The 23763-nt window shown below is 41.3% G+C and overlaps 1 protein-coding gene across 1 annotated transcript in view; it reads right to left on the bottom strand.

Annotated features, from left to right (window-relative positions):
• The window catches only part of BOD1L1 (biorientation of chromosomes in cell division 1 like 1), a 191747-nt gene that overhangs the window by 81636 nt on the left and 86348 nt on the right, over positions 1–23763 (bottom strand). Inside the window, exon 13 of the mRNA XM_015814955.2 lies at positions 4838–10574. Coding sequence (XP_015670441.2) covers positions 4838–10574 — 5737 coding nt within the window. The remainder of the gene's footprint in view (positions 1–4837; positions 10575–23763) is intronic.

Raw genomic sequence — 23763 nt, 5'->3', positions numbered from 1 at the left:
ATTCACTTAACAACCATGTTACTAATTTAACTGCAGTGATTCACTTAACAACTGTGGCAAGAAAAGTCATAAAATGGACAAAACTCATTTAATAAATTTCTCCCCTTTATACCCTCTCTCCCCCTTTTATATCCTCTCTTCTTTCCCCCTTTATATCTTCTCTCCCTTTTATATCCTTTCTCCCCCCTTTATATCCTCTTCTCTCCCCCCTTTTATATCTTCTCTCCCCTTCTTATATCCTTTTCTCTCCCTTCTTTTATATCCTCCTCTCCTTTTATATCTTCTCTTCTTTCCTCCCTTGTTTTATGTCCTTTCTCTCCCCTCCTTTCTTTTATATCCTCTCTTCTCCCCTTTTTATATCCTCTCTTCTCTTCCCTTCTTTTAAGCTTCTCCTCTCTTCTCCCCTTTTCTCTTCTGTGCACCTCCAGCTGATTCCTCTCAAGGCTGCACTTCTCTGTTTCTCTTTTGCAGTCCCCTTCTCTTTCCCCCGTTCTTTTTTTTCTCTCCCTCTCCTGCCAAAACCTTCTTTTATAGCCTCTCCTCTCTCCCCCTTCCTGTTCGCTTCCGTGTGCACCAGAAGTGCCGATCCTTGGGCTTCTGTCTCACCCCTGCAACCCTGCAGAAGTGCACGCTGATCCTGGGATTCTGCCCAGCCCCCATAGCCCTGCAGAAGTGCCGATCAGCTGTAGCTGCTCCCGGCAATCCTGGGCTTTGCTCAGCCCCAACAGCCCTCCTTCGAACTGGGGCATTTCCAACCAAGTTCCCTCTCTCCCTCCTTCTCTGACTCCTTCCTTCCTCCCTCCCTCCCTCCTTCCCCTGCTTTTTTAAAAAAAACTGCCAGAGGCTCCAGGCAGAGGTGGCAACAGGCAGCCAGTGGTGGGCAAAGGCTTCCCCTCCCCCGTCATTGCCTCTGCATGGCTCAGCTCAGCTCACCTCTCCCAGAGCCGCACGTTTGTGTGTGTGTGAGCACGCACATGGGGTGTGTATGTGTGTCTCTCACCTCTTGCAGCCCCGCGCTCTCAACAGAGACCTTCTGCGATGGCAGGCTGCAAAGTAATGAAAGCTGTTTTTTGGAGTCCTTGTTTCTTTTTCTCAACATGCCGCTGATCGCATCACACCCTGCGCCCCTCAATTCCCGCCCCCAGCCCCGTGGAAGGCTGCAAGAAGCTCCCATCGCAGCTTGTCTTACCTCTCCCGTTCTTTTCCTCCTCAATGTCACAGCATGGGCTGCAAGAAGTGAGAACCCACCCCGCGCGCGCACGCACACACACAACAAACATAAACACATGCACGGGTCTGGGAGAGGTGAGCTGAGAGCCATGCAGAGGCCCTTCAGGCAGAGGCAACGACGGGAGGGAGGGGTCAAAATGGGAAGCTTCCTGCCCAGACCCTCTGGCAACTTAAAAAAACGAACCTGTGAAACGCTCAAAGGCAGTCTCTTTCCCAGCTCGTTCCTTCCTTCCTCCCCTGCTTCTCTTTCCTTTCTCCGCGCTCAGGAAGGGATGACTGGAAAGGGAGAGATTGCCAGCTCTACTGGTGGCCATGCTGCCACCGGCCATAGCCGTCTCACGCAGGCAGGGGGGTCTCGATAAAAGGGAAGCCTGGTGGCTTCAAGGCGAGATCAGCGAGCAAGCGTGGTGCTGATCTACCGGTGGGGGCCATCAAAGTTGGAATGCGCTCGCCTTAGATCCACGGGGAGCCCTGGAGCCAGCAAGCCCCCGTCTCTGCCCCGCCCCTGGGGGTGCACGGAGAAGGCAGCAAGCGCGCGAGTGTTGGTGTCCCGGGGAAAAGGGAAGCATTTCTCCTACCTTTTTCCTTTCTCAGCGGTCAGCAGGGATGGGTCAGCAGCGATGCTGGGCATTTGCCGCCTCCTCTTCGCGCGCCCAGGGGGCAGGGCGGGGCAGCCCCGTGCTGGCCCTTTCCCGCCAAAGCCACCTCCTTTTATATCCTCTCCTCTCCTGGAAGCGCTGATCAGCTGGAACCCAGAGCTGATCCTGGCGCCTCTGCAGAGCCCCGACAGCCCTGCAGCTCCAGCTGTATCTCCCTTGGGCTTGTGCAGAGCTGCCACCGCTTGAACTCATTCCTCTCTGCCCAGCTACCACTTCACGTACCACCTGCCAGGTGGCAAAGTACCACCGGTGGTATGCGTACCACTGGTTGAAAAGCCCTGATCTATACAACATCTTCCAACAAAATCGATATCCATGCAACATCAAAAAGTGCCTGACCACTCAACTCAATAAAGCCCTCCAAAACATCCTAAGTAAACCAAAAGACTCAGCAGAAAGCAGGAGTGTAAGGACTGCAACATCCTTTACATAAGACAATCCTTTACACAGAACAAAAAGGCAGAAGACTAGCAGAACGCATCCATAAGCATCAACTAGCAGTCAGAAGACATGACGACATTCCTTAATTTCACAACACATGGATAGACGTAACTATAGTTTAAGATAGGAAACCAAGTATAAAACATTAGAGACTTCCTGGAAACCTGGAACTGACAAATTGGCCATCAATAGGCACAAAGATGTAAACAACATCTATATACCGTTCAAAAGAGACAACAAGGGAGCAAAAAGACCAGAAACAATTCCTCACCAGCAATCAACACCCACGTGACAAGATTAATGCCAAGATTAACAAGAAGCAAATAATATCCAATTAAGGAGCTCCCAAACAAGTTAACAGTGAACAGCCCAACCAAAGAATTATCAAGACCACTCCCAGCAATGCTGAGAGCAAACCCCACAGCCTACTAGCACTGATGATGTTACCTAATTTGGGTAATGAAATGTCTACAAGGAAACAACTAAGCACAGGGAGCACCAAGAACCCCTTATTATAGCCTTCTTTCATAACAGGATGAAACTTGAGATACTTTATTAATTGATTCCAAACTATATTAAAAAATTAAAATTCAAATAATTAGTTTTTGTATGCATTACATTTAAATTCTCAGAAACTGACTATTATTATGTAGTTCTTGGTGCTCTCTGAGCTTGGTTGTTTGCTGTCAGCTCTGCCATCTTCGCTACGCTTCGCTAAGCTTGATGGCATCCTGCCATAAACAGTGGGAGGGGGCAGAGGAATTTGGGGAAGGAAAGGAGGAAAGGAGAAGGATGTAAGGGGGAGGGAAAGGGCCTGACAGGAACCAAAGATGTCAGACTGGACTAATCCAGCTGTCCAAGGACGCCTGGCCTGGGAAAGAATGTGAAATCTTCTCAAGATGCGCCTGACATCAAAGCGGTTCCCAAAACATCACAAAGGGATGCTATAAGATACTGACAATCTGGTCAAGGGGTGAGGGCCACAGGAAGAGAAAACTTGTAGCTTTTCCATGGAAATACTAAGTTCTAGCCTCGCTTTTGCTGCAACCATTAATCCTTAGTAAAAGAATCTGTCATTTCAACCAAATGGAGCCGAGGGTCTTTCTTTCCTAGGGACCTAGCTGGGGCAGGTCTCACATTTGCTTTCATTATTCAAGTAGGTAATATTATTAGTGGGAATAAGTGTGAGGTTTGCTCCCTGTTTATATACAGTAGTTTGCTCTGCCAGTGTTGTTGAGGTGTAGTTTTTCCTTTGGTGGTCCCTTTATTAGGGTTGTTTTTTGCTTGTTTGCCTGGTGTTAATCCCTGCTTATCTGGCTGTTAGCAAGGATGCATTCTGATCTTTTTGTTTCCTTCTTAGCTTTTTTATTGTTTTTTTCAAATGGTGTACAAATGTTTCTATATGTCTCTCAATGGCTGATTTGTCTCAATACCAAGCTTCCAGAAATTCCATAGTGTTTTGGGATTTATCTTGGTTCAAGGTGCTCCAGATTACAGAACTTATTCTGTATATTGTAGATGATTCCTGATTTTTCTTCTTAGAATATTGGGTCTTTTAGTTTACTTAAGATATTTTGGAGGGATTTAGTTTATGTGGTACAATAATGCTGTGTGGTTGTAATAGTCTTTTGGCTGTTCTGAGATTTTTGATGTATGGTAGTGTTACCTTTTTATTAAGAATCAAGAAGTGATCAACTCACTACAGTAATTAAACCCTTATGCTACTCAGAAAATGACTCAACCCACTATAGAACCAACAAGAATAAGTGCTATCATAGAAGGGAAAAAAACCAAGAGTCATTTACGACATGCAGTGTAAGGACTAACAACTATGTAGGACAGACAGGTGGAAGACTAGCAAAGCACATCAATGAACACAAACTTGCAATCAGAAGGCATAATGAAAACTCACAACAAATGGACAAAAACAATAATAGTTTCAACTGGAAAACCAAGAGCATTTTAGATCAAGCTAAACGCATAAATACTAGGGAATTTCTGCAAAACACATAAAAATAAACCATACTCACACACCATTCAAGAGACAAACCACCGGAACACATCCTTTCTAACAGCCAGATAAGCAGGAGTTAACACCAATCAAACAGAAAACAATACTCTAGTCCAGGGATCCCTAGCCCCCAGTTCATGGACCGGTACCGGGCCGTGGCATGCCAGAAACCAGTCCATGCAAACAAGTGAAGCCCCATCCGTAGGATGCAGGCAGCATACAAAACCACACCCCCTCCGGTCTGTGGAAAAATCTCTCTCCTCGGAATCAGTCCTTGGTGCCCAAAAGGTTGGGGGCCACTGCTCTAATCCAAGGAACATTATATGCAGGGCATGCTACTGTATATAAACGGAGCAAACACCATACTCACTTGCAGTGATGATATTGCCTAATTGGATAATGAAACATCTCCAAGCAAGCAACCAAGCTCAGAGAACACCAAGGACTCGACAGTTCAACCCTGAGTTACAGATAGTTTCTTCTATTTAATTCTTACCATTATTGTTTTCTGTATTTCCATGAACAAGAGTTTCTGGTACTTTAGCATTTACATCAGCCTTGCTACATTGAGCGTTCTCAGAATTTCCTCCTAATTCAAATGGTAATGAACTGAGGTTGGAGACATTCTTTTCTTCAGTAAGTTTAGTTTTTAATACTGGTTGGTGAGTAATAAAGTCTATCTTCTCATTCCACATTTCTTTTTCTAGCAGACAAGCAGGTTTCAACAGAATCTCAATATATTTCCCATCTTCTTTGGCTTTATTTCCAGCCATATATGTTTCAGCAGATGGACCACACGAGACAGAGGAATCAAAACTTATTTCTGCACAGGAAAGTTCAACTATGTTAACAGGTTCCACTGTATTCGTGGAAATTTCTATGCTTTCACTATTGCCATCAGTCTTCGATATGATTGACGATTCTCTTCTTTCTTTCCCCCTCTCAATCCCTTGACCAGCATTAGGTAACTCAATTAAATTCTTATTGTTTTTTAAATCTGTCAACATAGTGGGATCTAATTCTTCAAGGCACATACTGGTTTTCTCTTCTACTTCTGTGTTTGTCAATAGACATGGAGTTTCTTCTGAGGCACTAGCCCCTGATCTGTCAGTGTTCTTTGCAAGATTCTCTGCAGTTGAAGCAATAAACATCTGATCAGATCTATTAGTAATACTGAACTCTAGACCATGACATATTCCTACTTTTGTAAGTAAATGCATGTCATTTTCATCTAATTCAGATTCTTGGCTTGTATCTTCTTGAACAGTCTTGTACTTTTCTACTTCTTCTGGGGAGACCACTGTATTTTCACTTCTGTGTTTTGTTTCTATTGGCACATCTACTCTATGTGTAACTCTGTTACATATCTTGGTTGCAAGCTGAGCAAAATTCAATAATTTTCCTTCTGTTACAGAGATCTGATTAATTTGCTTCTCAGCAGAAAATTCAAAATGTTCTACTGAACTTGTTGAAATTGTGGCAGTATCAGTAGTTTGCTCCAGTCTTAGATTAAAACATTGAACATTGTCTTCATTGCCTTCCTCAAAAACAGGAGTTTCTATGTCTTCAATTATACTTGTGGAAATTGCAGTACATTCATCCCTTTCCTCTTTATCACCAACCACCTGGATTTCATCACTTCCTCTGGTAAATACACTGGGCATAGAAATGGCATTTATCTCCATGCTGCTGTTTTTCTCTACAACTCTGTTAGTAGCAAGTACAGTGTCAGTACCTTCCACTGTTATGCTTGGCATTGGAGTTTCAAATTCTTCTAAAATACTAATAGAAACTTTATTAGATTTCATAACATTTCCATCTTGATTCATATATTTGTCAGTTGTACTTGGTGTAGGAAAACTGAAATCTTCAGATGTTAGCAGACCTGTGACCTTCTCTAAGTTTTCAACTGTTTTTGCAACAAGTGGTAATGTTGGCTCATTGTGCTTGGCAGAATGTGCTGGAATAGAGCACAATTTGGTCGCACTTGTAGAGATGAGCTCACCTTCACTTTTATCATTTTCACTAGCAGATGCTGAAACTATATTTATTTCCTTAGAGACCATCTTAGTCAGATCTCCACATTTCCTGTTATCCAAGGAAGATTCAGTGTTCTTGCTCTTCTCTTCACTAACCAATGGCTGATTTATACTTTGTTTACTTAAGAGTTCATTGTTACTCTTAAGTGTCTCAGTAAACAGAGAATCATCCTCTTTTGCGGGGACAATTGCCATAATATTTTCATTACTTATACCAACGCTAGTGGTGCTATTTGCAACTGTCCCCTTTATATTATTGTGAACATCATCAACCTTCATTTCTTTTGATAAGCATGCCATAATATCAATAGAACTTTTATTTGCATTTGAAGAATATTCATCTAACCCTGTTCCAAGCTGATCTGTAGATAGACAGACAGAAGAACTTTCACGTTCTGTAGTTCCCATGTTAATAAGCAACATTCCATTTTCTGTTCCTGTACAAGCCAACACATGTTCAGTTTCTTCATTGCCTCTTCCTGTACTAGTTACAAAATTTTCACCTTCTTCATCCTCTTGTTTTTCACCTGTGCTGGTTACACAACCTTCATCATCAATATACGAACCTTGGCTGACCTCAACAGCATTTGTTTCAGTTCTAACTTGTGTACTGTCTGTGGCAAGTTGATATTTTTCTACTGGGTCTAAGACTCCTACAAATCCTGTCTGGTTTTCCTCCAAAAGTGTACAAGCAGGATCATCTTCTGCTATTATTCCTGTGCTAGTGACAGCACTTTCACCATTTACAATGTCTTCACTTTTGTCAGCATGGGATATTGTTGCTATGTTATTTACCATTTCAGGGCACAGCCCAGTTACAGCATTCTCTTGTGAATCTGTACCAGTCACTAAACAGATAACAGAACCAATGTGCTCAGTTTCTATAGCTGTACAAGTCACAGTGCCCTTAGCTACTTTAGCTTGTTCAGATCGAACTGGGTTACTCTGAAAGGTAACTGGATTTTCACCAGTCATAGATTGATTCTGAGCTTCAGTACCTGCACTGGTTACAGCACCATCATTTTCTATTTCACCTGTGCATGTGGCACCATCAAATTTGCTTATATCAACACAATTGGAAGCCACACATTTTTGTTCAGAGCTTGCACTGGTTACAGCATCATCTTTCTCTTCTGTTATACAACTATTCACACATTGATCATCTCTTCTTCCATTGACTGCCTGCTTTGTACTTTCTTCTACATAATTCACAGTGCATTCACCACTTTCTCTTTCCTTTGTACTGGTTGAAGAACTCTCACATATTGCAAGCTCTTCCATAACAGCACCACTTTCTTCAGCCATTGTGATAATCCATTCACCAATTGCTTTTTCTGCTACAGAATGGGTGTTTTTTTTACTTTTGATCCAAGGGCCCAAAGTGAAACCTTCATCTGCTTCTATACTTGCACAGCTTAAATGAGCCTTTCTTTGTTCTTCTGAGCAAGTAATTATGGCTTCACCTTCGGTCAGCAAATTTGATATGTTTTCGTCTCCTTGATTTTTTCTAATACTGTCAGCTGTGGCAGGGTTCCCAGTAGGTCTTTCTGTGCTAGTTCCTATAACATTTGCATCAGTTTCCATGCTACTGTGACTAACAATACAATGGCTACCTTCTACACTGCTGCCTACTACACCGCTTTCATTATTATCTTCAACAACTTCTTTCAAATCATTTCCTCCTTTGGTGAGTGCAGATATTTTGCTTTTTTTCCCTGGAACATTCTTGTGCACTGAACCTGAAGACAATTCTACTAAATTACCAATACTCTGATCTTTGTCTGTTTTCATTTTGTATTCTGCAATATTCTCACTGAAATGATCTCTTTCTACTTTCTCCAAGTTGATTAAAACATATTTGTTTGCACTTATATTTGTAGGTGTTGCTTCTGAGTTTATGAGATCAACATTTTCTAAAATACTAGTTGATGCGCTTCCAGTTTTTCTTTGCACAGTAACTTCTTGAATGCCTACTACAGCACTTATCCTTTTTCTAGGTACTGGTTTAGAAGGTAAATGTATTGTGTCTTCTGAGTTTTTAATTCTTATATTGGCCGTATCATCTTTCAGGTTTGCATTGAGGACAATGTTATCATGAGATTTCATTTTAACAGCAAGGGTCTGACTATCTGAAATGGTATATTCAACACAAGATCTATTCAAAGATTCCTCTTTTGACCCATTATTTGAAATCTCTGTGATTTCTGGAAGATCTACATTGATAGATTTCTGATATGAACATTCCTTTGATAAACTCTTTATTGAAGAACTACTTTTCCAACTTTGATGATCTCTACTTGTAAGATTCTTTGGACTATGACTGTCCTCAGTCATTCCATGAAACTTTAATTTTTCATTTTCATATGCAGCATTAGGTAAAATGTGATCAGTTTCTTCATAAGCAGCATTTACATGATGTTGTTCTTTTTCAAAACAACTTAAATCCTTTGGAATCTGCCTAAAGGTACCACTTGATACATTTATTTCCTTAGTAGAAAAAACTTCCACTTTTTCTTCAGAGTTACTAAAATTTGAATACAATGTTGTATTGAATTCAGACCTTAAATGATGATGTATTTGGTCTTTGATAATATTTTTCAGTTCAGCTTTTTCCTGTAAATTGTTACTGCTTTCTTCCTCAATTTGGCTTTGTTGATTATGTATATCACTGCAACATTCCTCCATTGATTCCTGGGTTTGATCAGAATACAGTAAACGCCCAGTAGTCTTTTGAAGAGAAATGAAAGGGCTTGTGAAGGCTGGTATTTTTCCCTCTCTCTCATCTAATTCTTGGGTTGATGTATTCACCTTACAGTGTTCATTACTTAATCTTTTAATAGGCTTCTTCTCTGTGTGCAGATTTTCTGGCATCTTTGCACTATTTTCTACTTCTTTAATGCCTTTGTCTTCTGATTTGCCCTCATCGTCTTTTTTTTTCATGTCCTTGTTATTATTCTTAAAAATTTTGCCTTTGTGATTATCTGCTGACAATCTCCTTTCCAGTCTTGAAGTACTCAAATATTTATCACTTTTACTTCTCTCTCTTATTTTTTCTTTCAACTGCCCCTTAACTTTATGATTAGCATCTTTTTGGAAACTACTAAGTGAATGTGCTTCAATTTCAACTTCCAACTCAGTGGAATTTTCTTCAAAAACTTTCATTTCCTGTTTGAACTTAGATTGTTTATCTGGATCACTCTCTTCTGAATGTTTATCTTTGTCCAATTTCTGCACAGATTCCTGCTTAGATAAACTTTCTTGTAATTCACTTTCAGGTATTTTGGCTGATTTGTTATAACACTTGGACATAGGTTTTAATATGATCCTTTCTTCTAAGCTACTCCTTGATCTTCGCCTGACTTGGTGTAGATTATCACCTTGCTGCAAAGTGTGATCCAAACTGGATGATTCTGCATCATGCTTTTCTTCTTCATTTCGTTTTGATGTTATGGAAGAAACATGAATCTTTGAGGTACTCTGTGACTCTTTTTGTGGCCTAGAATCATTTGGAAATTTCCTGAATTTGTATTCTGCTTTTGATTTCTCTGTGGAAAGCTGCCTCTCTTTTCTGTTGTTCTCTTTACGTATACTCTCATTTTTTTCTGAAATGTTTTTCATCTCTTTGCTGTTCATGGAAGCCTTTCTTTCACTTCTGTGTTTGTTTTTCTTTTCGGTTTTATCATCAGGCAAAACTCTTGCTAGCTGACTATTTTTCAAAACAATTTCTTCATTTCTCATGCTTTTCTCAGATGTTACATTTTCAACATTTTCACTTGTTTTCTGAATATTATCTCCTTTACATTTATACTTCATTAATGATTTGTCTTCAGAAAGACTTCTTTCTTTTTCATTTTTATCTTTTGATTGTCTGGCCTCTTTCTTCAGTACATTCTTAAAAGCTGGAGTTTCTGACTCATCCTTTTTAATATTTTTTTCATTTTTAAGTATATTCCTTTGCTTTTGAGGTTCTGGACTGGCCTCTGCCCTCTCAAACTGAGATTTTGCTTCAACATCTGGCTGGGTAATCTCCATTTGGGAAGAGACAGACGGTCTTCTCTTGTGTTCCTTTTCAACTTTGATTTCACTTTTATTTTCCTCTGGCGAAAGTCCCAATTCTGTAATTTTTCTAACAACTTTATTTCCATTTTTGCCTTGACTGACTTTCATTTCTTTTGAAGACAATTTTTCACTACCCTGCAAGACAAAAAAGGGACAAACTGTTAAGTCATCTTTAGTTCAAATACTGATGGCTTCATTTATCATTATTTATAAAATGGACTGGATCCAGTACTCTGCTTAGTGGAATTTTGGCTATTGTTAGAAACAATTTCCTCCAACACAATTGTTCCTGCATCCCAACACAATTGCTTATGTCATTCTTAGAAAGGGGGAACCTCTCCCAAGCAGCCCTAGATCAGGGATAGTGGGTTAGATCAGGGAGACACAGCAGCCCTAGGAAAACAGAGAAACTGCTACTGTCTACCTGATCTAACCCATGGTAGAATTAAATCTGACTCCAATTTGTATTCCTTTTGTAACTGTAATTCTTCATTTTCATTGGAAGAATAGTTAATGATGTATCTATTCAAAATGGTAGTTTATTTATATTTCATATTTCTACACCATCCATCTCCTTCAAAGAGGGGCTCTGGAAAATGTACAATATAACATAACGGAAAAGTAAAACAATGTCGAAAAATTAACATTAACATTAAAAATTAAATTAGAGTCAAAAATTTAATACAGGTGGGTGGGCTCTCAAGGGACTAGGCAGTCCCACAATTGTATGGTCCTCTGTGCCCCCCACACAAGGCCATAGAGCCACGTTTTGACCCTTTCATGGAAGGCCAAGAAATTGGGGGCCTTCTTCACCTCTGGGGCATGGTGTTCTACAAAGTTGGGACAGCAGCAGAGAAGGTTCTCTTACTAGACCTTGCCAATCAAAATTGTTTGTCTGACAGGGTCTTTAGCATACCTTCCCTGCCTGATCAAGTGAGATGAGCTGATGAGATTGGGTAAAGCCAGTTCTGTTGGTAACCTGGTCCTATGCTATGTACAAATTTATAGGTGGTGACTAACACTTTGAATTGGACCTGGAAACAAACTGGTACCCAGTGCCCTTTTTCAGACACCTAGTATAGGTTGTATGGCCGCACTCTGCACCAGCTGAAGCTTCCGGATACTAGCTCCATAGAGCACATTGCATTAGTCCAATATGAAGATGACAGTGTCAACTTTGAATGAGCATGGCTGTGGCCATTTTCCTTTCTCATTTTTAGTTGACACTCTTAACACAGAGGGAAGAGGATTGCAGGTGTTTCGCTAGTCAAAAATGAACTTTCTCTCGGGCATTCTCTGGTGAGAACCAAGGTCATCCTCTGCTCCCGGGACTGTGGGCTGGGCGTGCCATGAAAAGCTTGCTAACAAGCTGTATGGAGAAACGTAATTTTGTATAGAGTTGGGGGTGGGAATTTCTAACTTTGTATTGGGAAATTGTTATGTATCTCTTCAGTCTTGGTTTCACTTTTGAAGTGTTGATACATTGTAACAATAAACATGTTCTTTGAGGAATTCGCAAACCTCGGAGTTCTGCTTTATTTGTCTTTGTCTGTCGGAACCATGACATTAAACCAAGACTCATAAAACCCTCATTTCCCTGGGTGCTGGGCCCCGGCCGCCTACCCATTTACTTCTGGGAGAGCAGTAAAGACCTGGCGAAGACTTGGAATGGAGGAGAAAGTTGAAACCGTTGCTAGCGGCAACAGAACTCAGGCTGTCGGAGCACAGGCTGGCGCTCCAGCCACCGAGGAGGCATCACTGGCAGGGGCTCAGCTGAAAACCAAGTTGATCCAACCTGGGAAGCTGGTACCGCAGGGAGGAACTACAGCCTTAGCGGACCTATTCCAAGCTGAGGCTGCCCCTCAATGCAGGAGCACTCCTGTAACCGCTGGAGAGGAGCTTTTATTGCTGCCGTCTCAGGGTTCTTCATCTGTGGATGGGAAGAAAGGAAATGGGTTGATGGGATGGGATGACTCTGGAGAATGGAGATTTCAGTCAGCAGTCCACAGCCCCTCGCTCGAACAGCTGAAGGATAAGTTTGGCTGGCTGGAGGTAAAAGATATGATCCCTGTTGCCCAGGGGCTGGGGTGAAAGATGCCAAAACTTATCAATCTCTTCCTCCCCCTCACCGGAGTTCCAGCTCAGCCACTGGAGCCCATTCTGCTTCACTCACCCCCCCGCCAGCTGCAATACCGAGCCCTGGGCCCCAGCCAAGCCTGTTGCCACAGCCTCAGGATGCCAGTCCCAGAGCCCCATCAAGAAAAGTCCAGAGGGTGGTTCAGTCATGTCCCCAGAACCAGCAGGTCGCCCAAGCCCAGCAGCCAGCGCAACCAGCCCCACCAAGATTCGAGCCACCTCCCATCAAGCCCACTTTCGATGGAGATCCCGAGAGACTGAACTTCTTCCTAAACCAGGTGTGGGCGCACTTGGACCGCTACGCTTATGCCTATCTGGATGGGGCTATGATGGTGAATGCAGTGGTGGCAAATTTAGAGGTGGAAGCAGCCGACTGGGTGACCAACCTCCACGATGAGGGTGCTCCTGAATTGAATGACATTAACCTATTCATGGAGCAACTGAGGGATCAGTTTTAGGATGACTCCCGAGTCTGATGGCCAAGAAAGAAATCCACCACCTGAAGCAAAGAGGTCACCCCGTAAAGGAGTATGTTCATGAATTCAGGAGAGTTGCAAACCGATTGGGGCAGTGGCCTGAATGGTTGCTAATCAACTACTTCAATCAGGGGCTAGATTGTGATTTGCTTGAAGCCTGCATCATTCGAATTTTCCCCAATCTACTACGTGAATGTTACTTCATGGCAGTGGTGCTGGACATCAAACTGGATCGTTCCCAGAAGCCAAGTTTCACCGAACCCAAGCCACCGCACGTCCAAGAGAAACGGCTCTATGGCTGACGTCCTCAAGCCTCTGTGGCCACCAACGCCCGCCAAGCACCAATCTGGGCTCCTATCAAGTGCTATCAATGCAGTCAAATGGGCCGTCGTGCTGTGGAGTTCCCCGCTCCTCACCTTCAACCTAGGAGCATGCCAGTTGCTGCCGCAAAACTGCAAAGAACTCCCAGAGGGGGGAGAGAGAGAACCAACTGGGCGTGTCAAGGCCCAGACATCAAAGCCTCCCCTCCCACTGAGCTTGAAGCCAAACCCCAAGCTGAGGTGCAGCAGATGCCGGCGTTGTATGACAGCGACAATGAAGGTGAGAGAGACCCCATGGTGAGTTGACCTATCCCCTCTTTTAACATCCCTGCCAGGCTCGTAGTGCCCCAAACAGGAGCTCATATGGATTTGGGCATCCTAATAGACTTGGGGTGCTCTTGGTGCATAATCAATTTACCCACTGTGCTGAAACTGGGCATCCAAGCTAAGGTCTTGTCTCGCCCCATGGGGTTTGAGCAGGACAACAGGTCCCTCATTGGAGGTGCTCCTGCCACACACCTAACTGAACCTGTATGTTTAGAAATGGGTCGGCATTGGGAAATCATCTGTTTTGTGGTGGTTCTGAAGATGACTGAAGCAGTAATTTTGGGGCTGGCATGGTTTGACAAATGATGCCTTCACATCTGGTGGGAGGAGGAAATGTGCAAATTAAGATTTGGGATAGAACCATCCCCATCTGAGGCTGATGATAAAAGCAAGACACTGGCCATCTGTGAAACTCATGGAGAGGCCCATGATATCTTAAAGACTGTAGCCGAAAAGTTACCAGGGATTCAGCTTGTCCCTAATGAGTACCGGGATTTGGCAGAAGCCTTCAGTGAGAAGCAATGTGATGTCCTTTCCCCCCCCCCCCCCAGACTACGGACTGTCCTATTGAAATTCTGCCTGGTGCCAAACTCCCTAAATCTAGGATGTACTCGATGACACCCAAGGAGATGAAAGAACTAAGGGAGTACATTGATAAAAACTTAACCAGGGGGACTGGAGATTGAAAGTTTCGTACCTTGCTGAAATGGCAAAGATTTCGGCTTATTTGAAGAATTACTCAAATGAACAATTTTTATTAATATGGAGAAGATGGATTGTTTATATTCAAAAGAAGCATAGAGTGGTGGAATATAATTTAGGTTTTTAGTAAATTTTTTCTTTTTTTTTTCTTTTATATATTTTACCTACTCATGTAGAATAATATACTTTGTGGAGTTAGAGATACTAATATTTGTTTACTTATATCTGAATATTATCCTGGGATTAGGTTTGGGAAGTCCGGGGGGGTGGGGGGTGGGGGGTCTTTCATATAGCATTGTGTAACATTTGTGATGTTTTTTTTATGATGAAAAATAATAAAAATTTTATATTGGGAAAAAAAAACTTAACCAGGGGTTTCATTGAGCCAGCCAAATCACCAGTGGCCACTCCCATGCTTTTTAAGGAGAAGAAAGATGGCTCCCTTAGATTATGCGTTGATTTCTGGTCCCTCAAAGCTGTTAACATGAAGGACATGTTAGCCCACCTAGCAACAGGAAATGTTTTTACCAAGCTGGATTTAAGAGAGGTTTATTATCAGATCCGAATTAGGAAGAGGGACGAATGGAAAATAGCCTTTAATTGCCCTTTGGGTAGTTTTCAATTTAAAGTGATGCCTTTTGGACTGCAAGGGGCTCCTGGCTGTATTCATGCAATTGATAAATCAAGTGCTCCATAATCATTTATACAAAGGGGCTTTGGTTTACTCTGATGACATCCTTATCTACACTGAAACCATGGATGAACACATCAAACTAGTCCATGAGGTATTAAGAAAACTGTTGAACGCCAAACTGTATGTCAAAATGTGAATTCCACCAAACATGCATTGACTACCTAGGGTATCAGATATCAAATGAGGGAGTAGAAATGGACCTTGCCAAAGTCAAAGCAGTTTTAGAATGGCAACCCCCATGCACCCTCAAACAGCTTCAAAGCTTTCTAGGGTTTGCAAACTTTTATCCTCAATTTATTCCTTCTTTTGCGTGGATAGCCATGCCAATTACTGACTTGCTCAAAACAGATAAAGGGGGGGGAGAAACCCCAACCTTGTCAACCATTGCAGTGGTCATTAGAATCCAAGGCAGTATTTGAAAACTTAAACTTTGCAGCTGAACCTTAAACACCCTGAACCCGAACAACAATCATCATTCAAGCCGACGCAAGCGATGTGGCCGTGAGAGCCATTCTTGTCAGAAGTTCTTGCCACACCCCTGGCTCCACAAGAAACAAGCCGTTGAGTTCACAGGTGGTTGGTTTATTCACGGAACGCTCTGGCATGCAGTATTCAAAGAAACAGCAAAGTTAGCGCTGGGAGCAATTGCCTCCCAGCACTCTAAATATATGCCTCCCGACTGGCCCCACCCCCCACCCACCTAGCCAGCATCCGGCGTGCGCGCCGGTAACAGCAGCCAGGCTGGGACACAAGGCAAGCTTCTGGTTTCCTGCCGCTTCTTCGCGCCATTCAGCTGTTTGGCAGGAAGGCTGCAGAGCTGATAGCCATGTAGCTGTGCTCCGCAGAGTCCTCCTTCCAGCATCCAGATAACAGGGGAGGGAAGGGCTGTCACTGCCATCTCTGTTGCTGGTCCCGTCCACTGCCTCTGGATGCCTCCATCCGATGGTCTTGTCCCCCCCTCCCCCTCCCATTAGTGGCAAGCCCACAGAGGCTTGACAGTTCTATTAGAGAAAAATCACAGGGAAGAATTACAACTCTGTGCTTACACTTCCCAGAAATTAACTGAGACCGAGAGGAGGTGGGCAGTTTGGGAGAAAGAAGCTTTTGCAATTCGTTGGGCGTTGCTGTCTTGGCATCATTTCTTGGAAGGGGTAGAGTTACCATTTGAGATGTGGACTGATCACAAAAATTTGGAGGCCCATTCTCAAAAAGCCACCTGGTCCTGTTGTGGTAGAGGGGGAGACACATTATGAGATCAAACATATTCTGGATTCAAGACTGCACATGGGAGGGTTACAATACCCTGTCCAGTGGAAAGGTTACCCCCTTTCCAAGGCTACATGGGTGAAATGTACACATGTGAAGGCGGATAGGCTAATAAAAAAGTTTTATGAGAAATACCCTCACAAATCCCAAGGGGATGTTTAACCTGATTTCTGTTTCCTCTGAAGAGGAGCCAACTGTCAAATTTGAATGAGCATAGCTATGGCCATTTTCCTTTCTCATTTTTAGTTGACAAACTCGGCACGGAGGGAGGGGGGTTACAGGAGCGTTGCAGGTGTTTCGCTAGTCAAAACAAACTTTCTCTCAGGCTTTCTCTGGTGAGAACCAAGGTCATCCTCTGCTCCCTGGACTGCGGGCTGGGCATGCCATGAAAAGCCTGCCAACAAGCTGTATGGAGAAACGTAGCTTTGCATAGACTTGGAGGTGGGATTTTCTAACTTTGTATTGGGAAATTGTTATGTATCTCTTCAGTCTTGGTTTCACTTATGAAGTGCCGATACATTATAACAATAAACATGTTCTTTGAGGAATTCGCAAGCCTCGGAGTTCTGCTTTATTTGTCTTTGTCTGTCGGAACCATGACAGACAGGGCATGAATGGCTGAGTATCAAGACTCCCTGACTATGAATGGGATAACTGGTGCATAGCACATAAATGGGCAAAGGCCCTCCTGGCCATGGCCTCCAGCTCTTTGAGTAGGAGCCATGAAGAGAATGTCCAGGTTACATAATGGGTCTGTCTAAGGTAGTGCAACCCCATCCAAGACCAAAGATGATAAACTCTTGGGTGCAGAGAGGCTCACCCATAGCCATTCTGTCTTACTGGGGTTCAGTTGAAGTCTACTGCTCCCCATCCAGACCTTTACAGCCTCCAGGCATTGAAAAAGGATGTCCACTGTGACACTCACTTCACCCGATGTGGAGATACATAACTGGATATCATCAGTGTGTTGGTGATACTTCATCCCATGGATGGTCTCACCCAGCGGTTTTATGTAGATGTTGAAAAGGAGTGGAGAGAGCCCTGAGCCCTGTGGCACCATATAAAAGAGGGCTATGAACTGGATTTCTCATTCCCTATCAACATTGACTAAAATCAGCCTTGGAGAAAGGAGGTGAACCAGCATAAACTGTGCCACCCAACCCCATCTCCATAAGTCTAAAAGGATACCATCGTTGATGGTATCAAAAGCCAATGAGAGATCAAGGAGAGCAAGGATGGAAGCACACCTCCATCTCACTCTTGCCAGAGATCATCCATGAATGTAACCAATACAGTTTCAGTCCCATATCTGGGCCAGAAACCTGACTGAAAAGAGTCCAGATAATCCATTTCCTCCAGGATCCTCTGGAGTTGCAACAACACTACTTTCTCAACCATCTTTCTTAAAAAGGGCAGATGGAAGACTGGACGAAAATTGACCAACATGGAGGGATCCAGCAATGGTTTCTTGAGTAGGAGGCACACCAATGCCTCTTTAAAAGGAGCTGGAAACACCCCCTCCAATAAGGGTGAATTCACCTACATATGGACCCACTCACATAATACTTTCTTGGGAGGCCTTAACAAGCCACGAGAGGCATGGATCTAATATATAGGTGGTGGTGTTTGCATTCCGAAGGAACCTGTCCACTTTCTCAAGTCCAACAGAATCAAACTGATCCCAGATAACTGGGTAAACCTGTTCTCTGGGCATCTCCATAGGACTTGTAACATGCTTGGAATTACAAGCACTTAATAAATATCTAGTTAAGAATGATCATCTTGCACTTAATAAGACAAGTAGGGAAATTAGTCAACTGGAATAGAAAATTACACTATAATTCAAAGCAGTCAGAAGTAGATGATTAACAGAGCATATTTCATATAACTTAGAATTTTCATCAGTAACAATCACCCCAAAATACTGTACCTTTTTCACAACTTTAAAGCCAGTTTTAAGTTCTAATTTTTTTGGTCTTCCACATTCACATTTTTAGTCAATATGGTCATCTTTAGCTTATTTATTTTTAAGCCCATTTCTCCAAATATTTTAATCTTTCTCATAATATATTCAATATATTCTAGTGGGTCTTGCATAATCAATACCAAATCATCAGCAAAAGCACAAGGGTTATAGTTGTGCACTTTAATTTGTAATCATTTTGCACTCTTGTCTTGTCTAATATCCCTATTTAACAGATCCAACACCATAATAAATAATAAAGGAAATAAAGGACACCCGTCTTGTTCCTTTCTGGATTTCATATGATTTTGTCAAATCTCAGTTCACCATAATCCGAGCTTTCTGGAGTGTATAAATGGACTTCAAACCTTGTATGAAACCCAATCCAAAATCCATCTTTTCCACTACTTTGAACATAAAGTCCCAGTTCAAATTATCGAATGCTTTTTTAGCATCTAAAAAAATTAATGTGACCTGTTTGTTGCTACGTTGTTGTAAATGTTCAATTATATCCAAAATTATTATCAATTATATCCATTCTTACATTCTGTTTTGTCTTTTGGGTAAAAAGCCATACTGGTCTTTGTGTATGTAGTCCTGTAAAACTTTTAAAAGTCTTTCAGTTAAAATAGATGTGAAAAGTTTATAATCATTATTAAGAAGAAATTGGCCTGTAAGTCCAGTCCTTCTTTGGGTATTAAAGAAATGTAGCCATCCTTCATTGAATTTGACATAGGGTTTCCCTATAAGATAGAATTCATTTCATCGGAAGAAATAATTGATCTTCAAAGATTTTATAAAATCTTTATTTGTCTTAGCTCTTTTAATTGCTTCTGTTATTTCAAAGGTCATTATTGGACTATTCAAAATTTGCTTTCATTTGTTCAGAATTTGCTTATAGTTTTACAATAATTTAGGGAGATTTTGAGATGATGTATAATCAACAATACTTTCTAGGAAGATTTTCTGTTTCTTATATAAATTAGTATAGTAATTCCAAAAGATTCCTTGAATATTTTTATTATCTGTGTAGATCTTATTTCCCTCTTGAAATTTGATTATCATATTTTTTCTGTCTGTTTTCTTAATTTATATGCCAACCATCTCCCTGGTTTATTTGCATGTTCAAAAAAGTGTCATTTCGTACATTTCAGTTTCTTTTCAGTATCTGAAACAGTCAACAAGAAGATAAGTTATTGCAGTAATTTTAGTTGATTAAGTATGTTGGGGTCTTCTGGTGATTTCTAGATTTCTCTTTCCTTCAGTTTAATTTCTTGTAAAACTTTGGATTTTTCCATTCATCTACTTTTTGATTATTGTATTGTACTGTATAAGATATCTGTGTATCACAGCTTTATAAATGACAAGGAAGACGGTCGCTGAAGGTAGCTAAAATAAGGAAGCGTGTATTTTTGCTTTTGAAATTTGATGGAGAAACATAAGGATAACAGCTGTGGTCTTATCTTACTATTTTTGAAATAATCAGTAGTCCTGTATTGCTTTGCTGTGAGTGGTTGAAATTGTCCAATTTTTATGGACTGGCTAGAAAAAGGAAAAAATAAATAAATAACATTCTTTGACCACTAGAGGGTGCTATGAAGATGTTTAACTGAGCTGGAGTCTGTCATCAAGGAAATCTTTGAAAGGTTCATACAGAAAATAATGTATACCATAAACCAGTTAAAGTCTAAAGATACAAATTATACAGATGATATTAAAAAAGAACAAGAGACATAATTAGGTGCAGAAAATTAAATCTGACACCATCTTTTATTATGAAGATGGTTTGAATAAAATCCTCCTGATGCAATTAAAACAAGAGTGCCAAGTAAATTCATAATTTTTAAGAGGTCAACTTTGGGACTTTTTCTTCATGGATACTTACAAGGTCGAGAATCTTTTGAGACAACTTTTAGCAGAACAACTCTGGGACTCCTTTTCCATGCGTATTAACAAGGCTGAGAATTTCTTGAAGAAAAGAGACTTTTCTGAGAGGAAAAACATCTCATTCTATGAAGATAAGCTGGAGGGAGTGACTTAAATTTAATGACTTAATTAGTTAGGATGAATTTTTATAAGCTTGATATATGAATTGAAAGAATGCTTTAAGGTAGTTTTGTATTTATAAAATGAGTTTGTAAATGTATGCTTTCTGCCTTTTTATATAATGTTGAGTAATTCCCAAAGTTTACGAAATAGTATTGGTCAAATTTGAAAACAAGAGAAGAAAAAGACTTACTCCATGAAGATAATTATATATAATATTTGAATAATTTTTAAAATTTGTAAAATATCAAAACTAGAAAGTGTTTTCTACCTTCAGGATTAGAAAAAAAATTGAAATAACATAGGGAATTCTTTTAATATAAATTATGATAAAGATTAATGAGTAAGTATAAGTTTATATTATTCCCCATAGCTAGGAGAAACAGAGATGGTCAAATTGATTCTTTTATCCAAAGAGAATATATTTAACTATTTGGAAATTGCTTCCAGATTTTGAGCTCACAATGAAAGAAAAATGAAACTTTGATTTTGTCTTTGCTAAGTAGATAGGTTTGTTATTATAGAAATGGCTAGTATACACTACTGTGTGAAAGTAAAAAGTTGAGGTTATAATATTGTTATCTTCTACTGCGCTAAAGAGAGTTGGAAGTCGGTGCCTTTTTCTTTCCTTTCCCTCTTTACACCATGTTTTTTTTGTTTTTCCCTCTGCCTCCTCCTAGTTTTCTATTACCGTATTTTCCGGCGTATAAGACGACTGGGCGTATAAGACGACCCCCAACTTTTGAGAAGATTTTCAGGGTTTAGAAAGTTGTCTTATACGCCGGAAAATACGGTATGTTATTCAAACCACAACTTAAGAATGATTCATAAGGCCTGTTCTGTTACATCTTTTAGATATCCGTTGAAAATCTCATCACTGTAGTGTTTTCTGGATTTTGTTGTTGCTTCTACTTTCTTTTCCTCTTCTCCAAATTTATTATTATTTATACCTGTATTTTGTACATCACTTTGAGATGATATAGGAAGCAATACTTAAGATTCATCATTTTTGTGCCTTTCAGTCATTAGTAAGATAAATAACAACAAAAACAAAGATCTGCAAACCCAGTCATAGACTGTGTCATGGCAGGCAGGTGCCACTAGAAAGTTGCATTAGGACAGAGGAAGGGAGGCTGATCTTGTGAAACTGTTTTTTTCCTATTCCTTCTCAAAAATCACCCGGGGAAAAAATCCCTTTTAACATTATTGGAAAGGTTCTCCACCCAATTTGACTGTAGGAGGGGGAGCCGTCGCTACCATCCTTCCTCGGTTGACCCCTCTCCTGAAAATGGTTTTCCTCTTCCAAGTGGGCATTCCATTCTATCAACGGAGGCGAGGTTCACCAGAAGGCAAGTTTGAAGCTCAGAGGAAAATTCCGATTCCTTTTCTCCTTCGCTTTCCTCTCTGGCGACTCTCCTCTGCAGCGGAAGAAGGGACCCAGGTAGGCCGCGCTGTTGCTGCGGTTTCTATGCCTGCCCTGCCCTGCCCCGCCACGTTGTAAGTCAAGAATTCGGAGGCGCGAGCAGGCCAGCAGCCGCTTCCACGATTAGTTCGGGTAAGGCGGCCGCGGCTGGGCGGTCCTTCTCTGCCTAACTTTTATCGCTGCTTCGGTCCGCCCCCGCTTGCCCTAGGGCTCGCGGGGAGAGCCAGAGGGAGGGCGCTTCTCTCTGCGGTATCCGGCGAAGTTAGCTGGAGGGGAGGGAGGCCCTAGGAGAGGAGCGGCGTCACTTTACCGCTTGTTCGTGCTGTATTAACGCCCCAAAAATATTTCCTTTAGCGGTCCCGGTGGAGTCTCTCGTGGCGCATTTAAGACGAATCTTCGTGGGTCGCGATTGCATTTGCCAATGCAGTGAACCGAGGAGAGTAGCGCGCTCTCAATTGGAACCCCACGAGCTTAAGCCAACAATTTCAAAGTACCGTATTTTCTGGTGTATAAGATGACTGGGCGTATAAGACGACCCCCAACTTTTGAGAAGATTTTCAGGGTTTAGAAAGTCGTCTTATATGCCGGAAAATACGGTACTTTTTTGAATTTCTCTTTGTATTTTATATTTCGATAAACTAATAAAAATGTGATAAAAACAACTTTTTCTAAGTGTGGGATGTATAATCCCACTAACAATAGATTTTATTTCCTGTAATTCAATTTGCACAATTATATATCTGCCTTTATAATCAGCAAACAGTAGATATGGACATAACTGGGGTTTTATATACGAAGCTACCCCATTGATTTTCTTCTTAGAATCAGCAGAAATAAATTTCACACCCAAAGTCTTGTTTATTAAATACTTTTTATCAGTCTCGTTAATATGGGTTTCTTGCATATTATATAATGATTTATTTTTTCAAATAATAACTTTTTTCTCTTTTGTGGGGAATTTGCCCCATTGACATTCCATGTCAGAATCTGGAAATCCACCGTTATTAAGAGGAAGTTCCAAGCTCCAAGCATTCCAGTTTGACTCTTATCTCCAAAGCCTGTCCTTGATTAGCATCAGACCTCTTTTTGTCTTTTTCTTTCAAATCCAATTCGTGTGGTAATTGATCTTTGTCTTTTGAAAAATGGTGCAATTTCAATCCCTATCTTTCCAAAAAGTCTTGGGAGTTTTAGTCTAAAACGTTGATTTCTAAAGGTAAAGCTAACCTGTTCCAGTTTATCTCAAAGAAAGTGATTGTTGCTTGGCTTTAAGAGATCTGTCAGGAAGGAATATTTCTTTAATATTATAATTGGAATTTCTCTAAATATTTGCACTTCCTTCTCAAAGGTGTTAAATCTCTGATGATAATGCTTCTGAATTACTTACTCTTTAATAGATTTTCTTACAAACTGGATCATCAGTTTATTCTGTAAATATTATCAATTTCTTTAGAGAAGTCTAACTTCTTATCGTTAAACCATTTGGAAATTTCTGTTACAATTACATCTCTTAAATTTGTGCCCTTCTGGGGGGTCTCAGAAATTCCTGAGTCTCAAAAACACTTCCTTCTGTTTCAAATCCAATAATAGTAAATTATGCCTTGGTAAGGCCACACTTGGAATACTGCATCCAGTTTTGGTCACCACGATGTAAAAAAGATGTTGAGACTCTAGAAAGAGTACAGAGAAGAGCAACAAAGATGATTAGGGGACTGGAGGCTAAAACATATAAGGAATGGTTGCTGGAATTGGGTATGTCTAGTTTAACTAAGAGAAGCCCTGCCTGAGCTGGCCGACGTAATAGCCGGGGTGGCGGTTGCGACCCCCAGACTTATGGTCATGGGGGATTTCAACCTGCCATCGGTGGGCGAGGCGTCGGCGGCAGCTCAGGAGTTCTTGGCTTCCATGACGGCCTTGGACTTGACCCAGTTGGTACATGCCCCCACTCACACGGGGGGACACACACTAGATCTA

Source organism: Protobothrops mucrosquamatus, unplaced genomic scaffold, assembly GCF_001527695.2.
Source record: "Protobothrops mucrosquamatus isolate PMUCROS unplaced genomic scaffold, P.Mucros_1.0 scaffold_97, whole genome shotgun sequence".
Taxonomy (NCBI): domain Eukaryota; kingdom Metazoa; phylum Chordata; class Lepidosauria; order Squamata; family Viperidae; genus Protobothrops; species Protobothrops mucrosquamatus.
The sequence above is the reverse complement of the archived record's forward strand: the minus strand, read 5'-3'. Positions and strand labels throughout refer to the sequence as shown.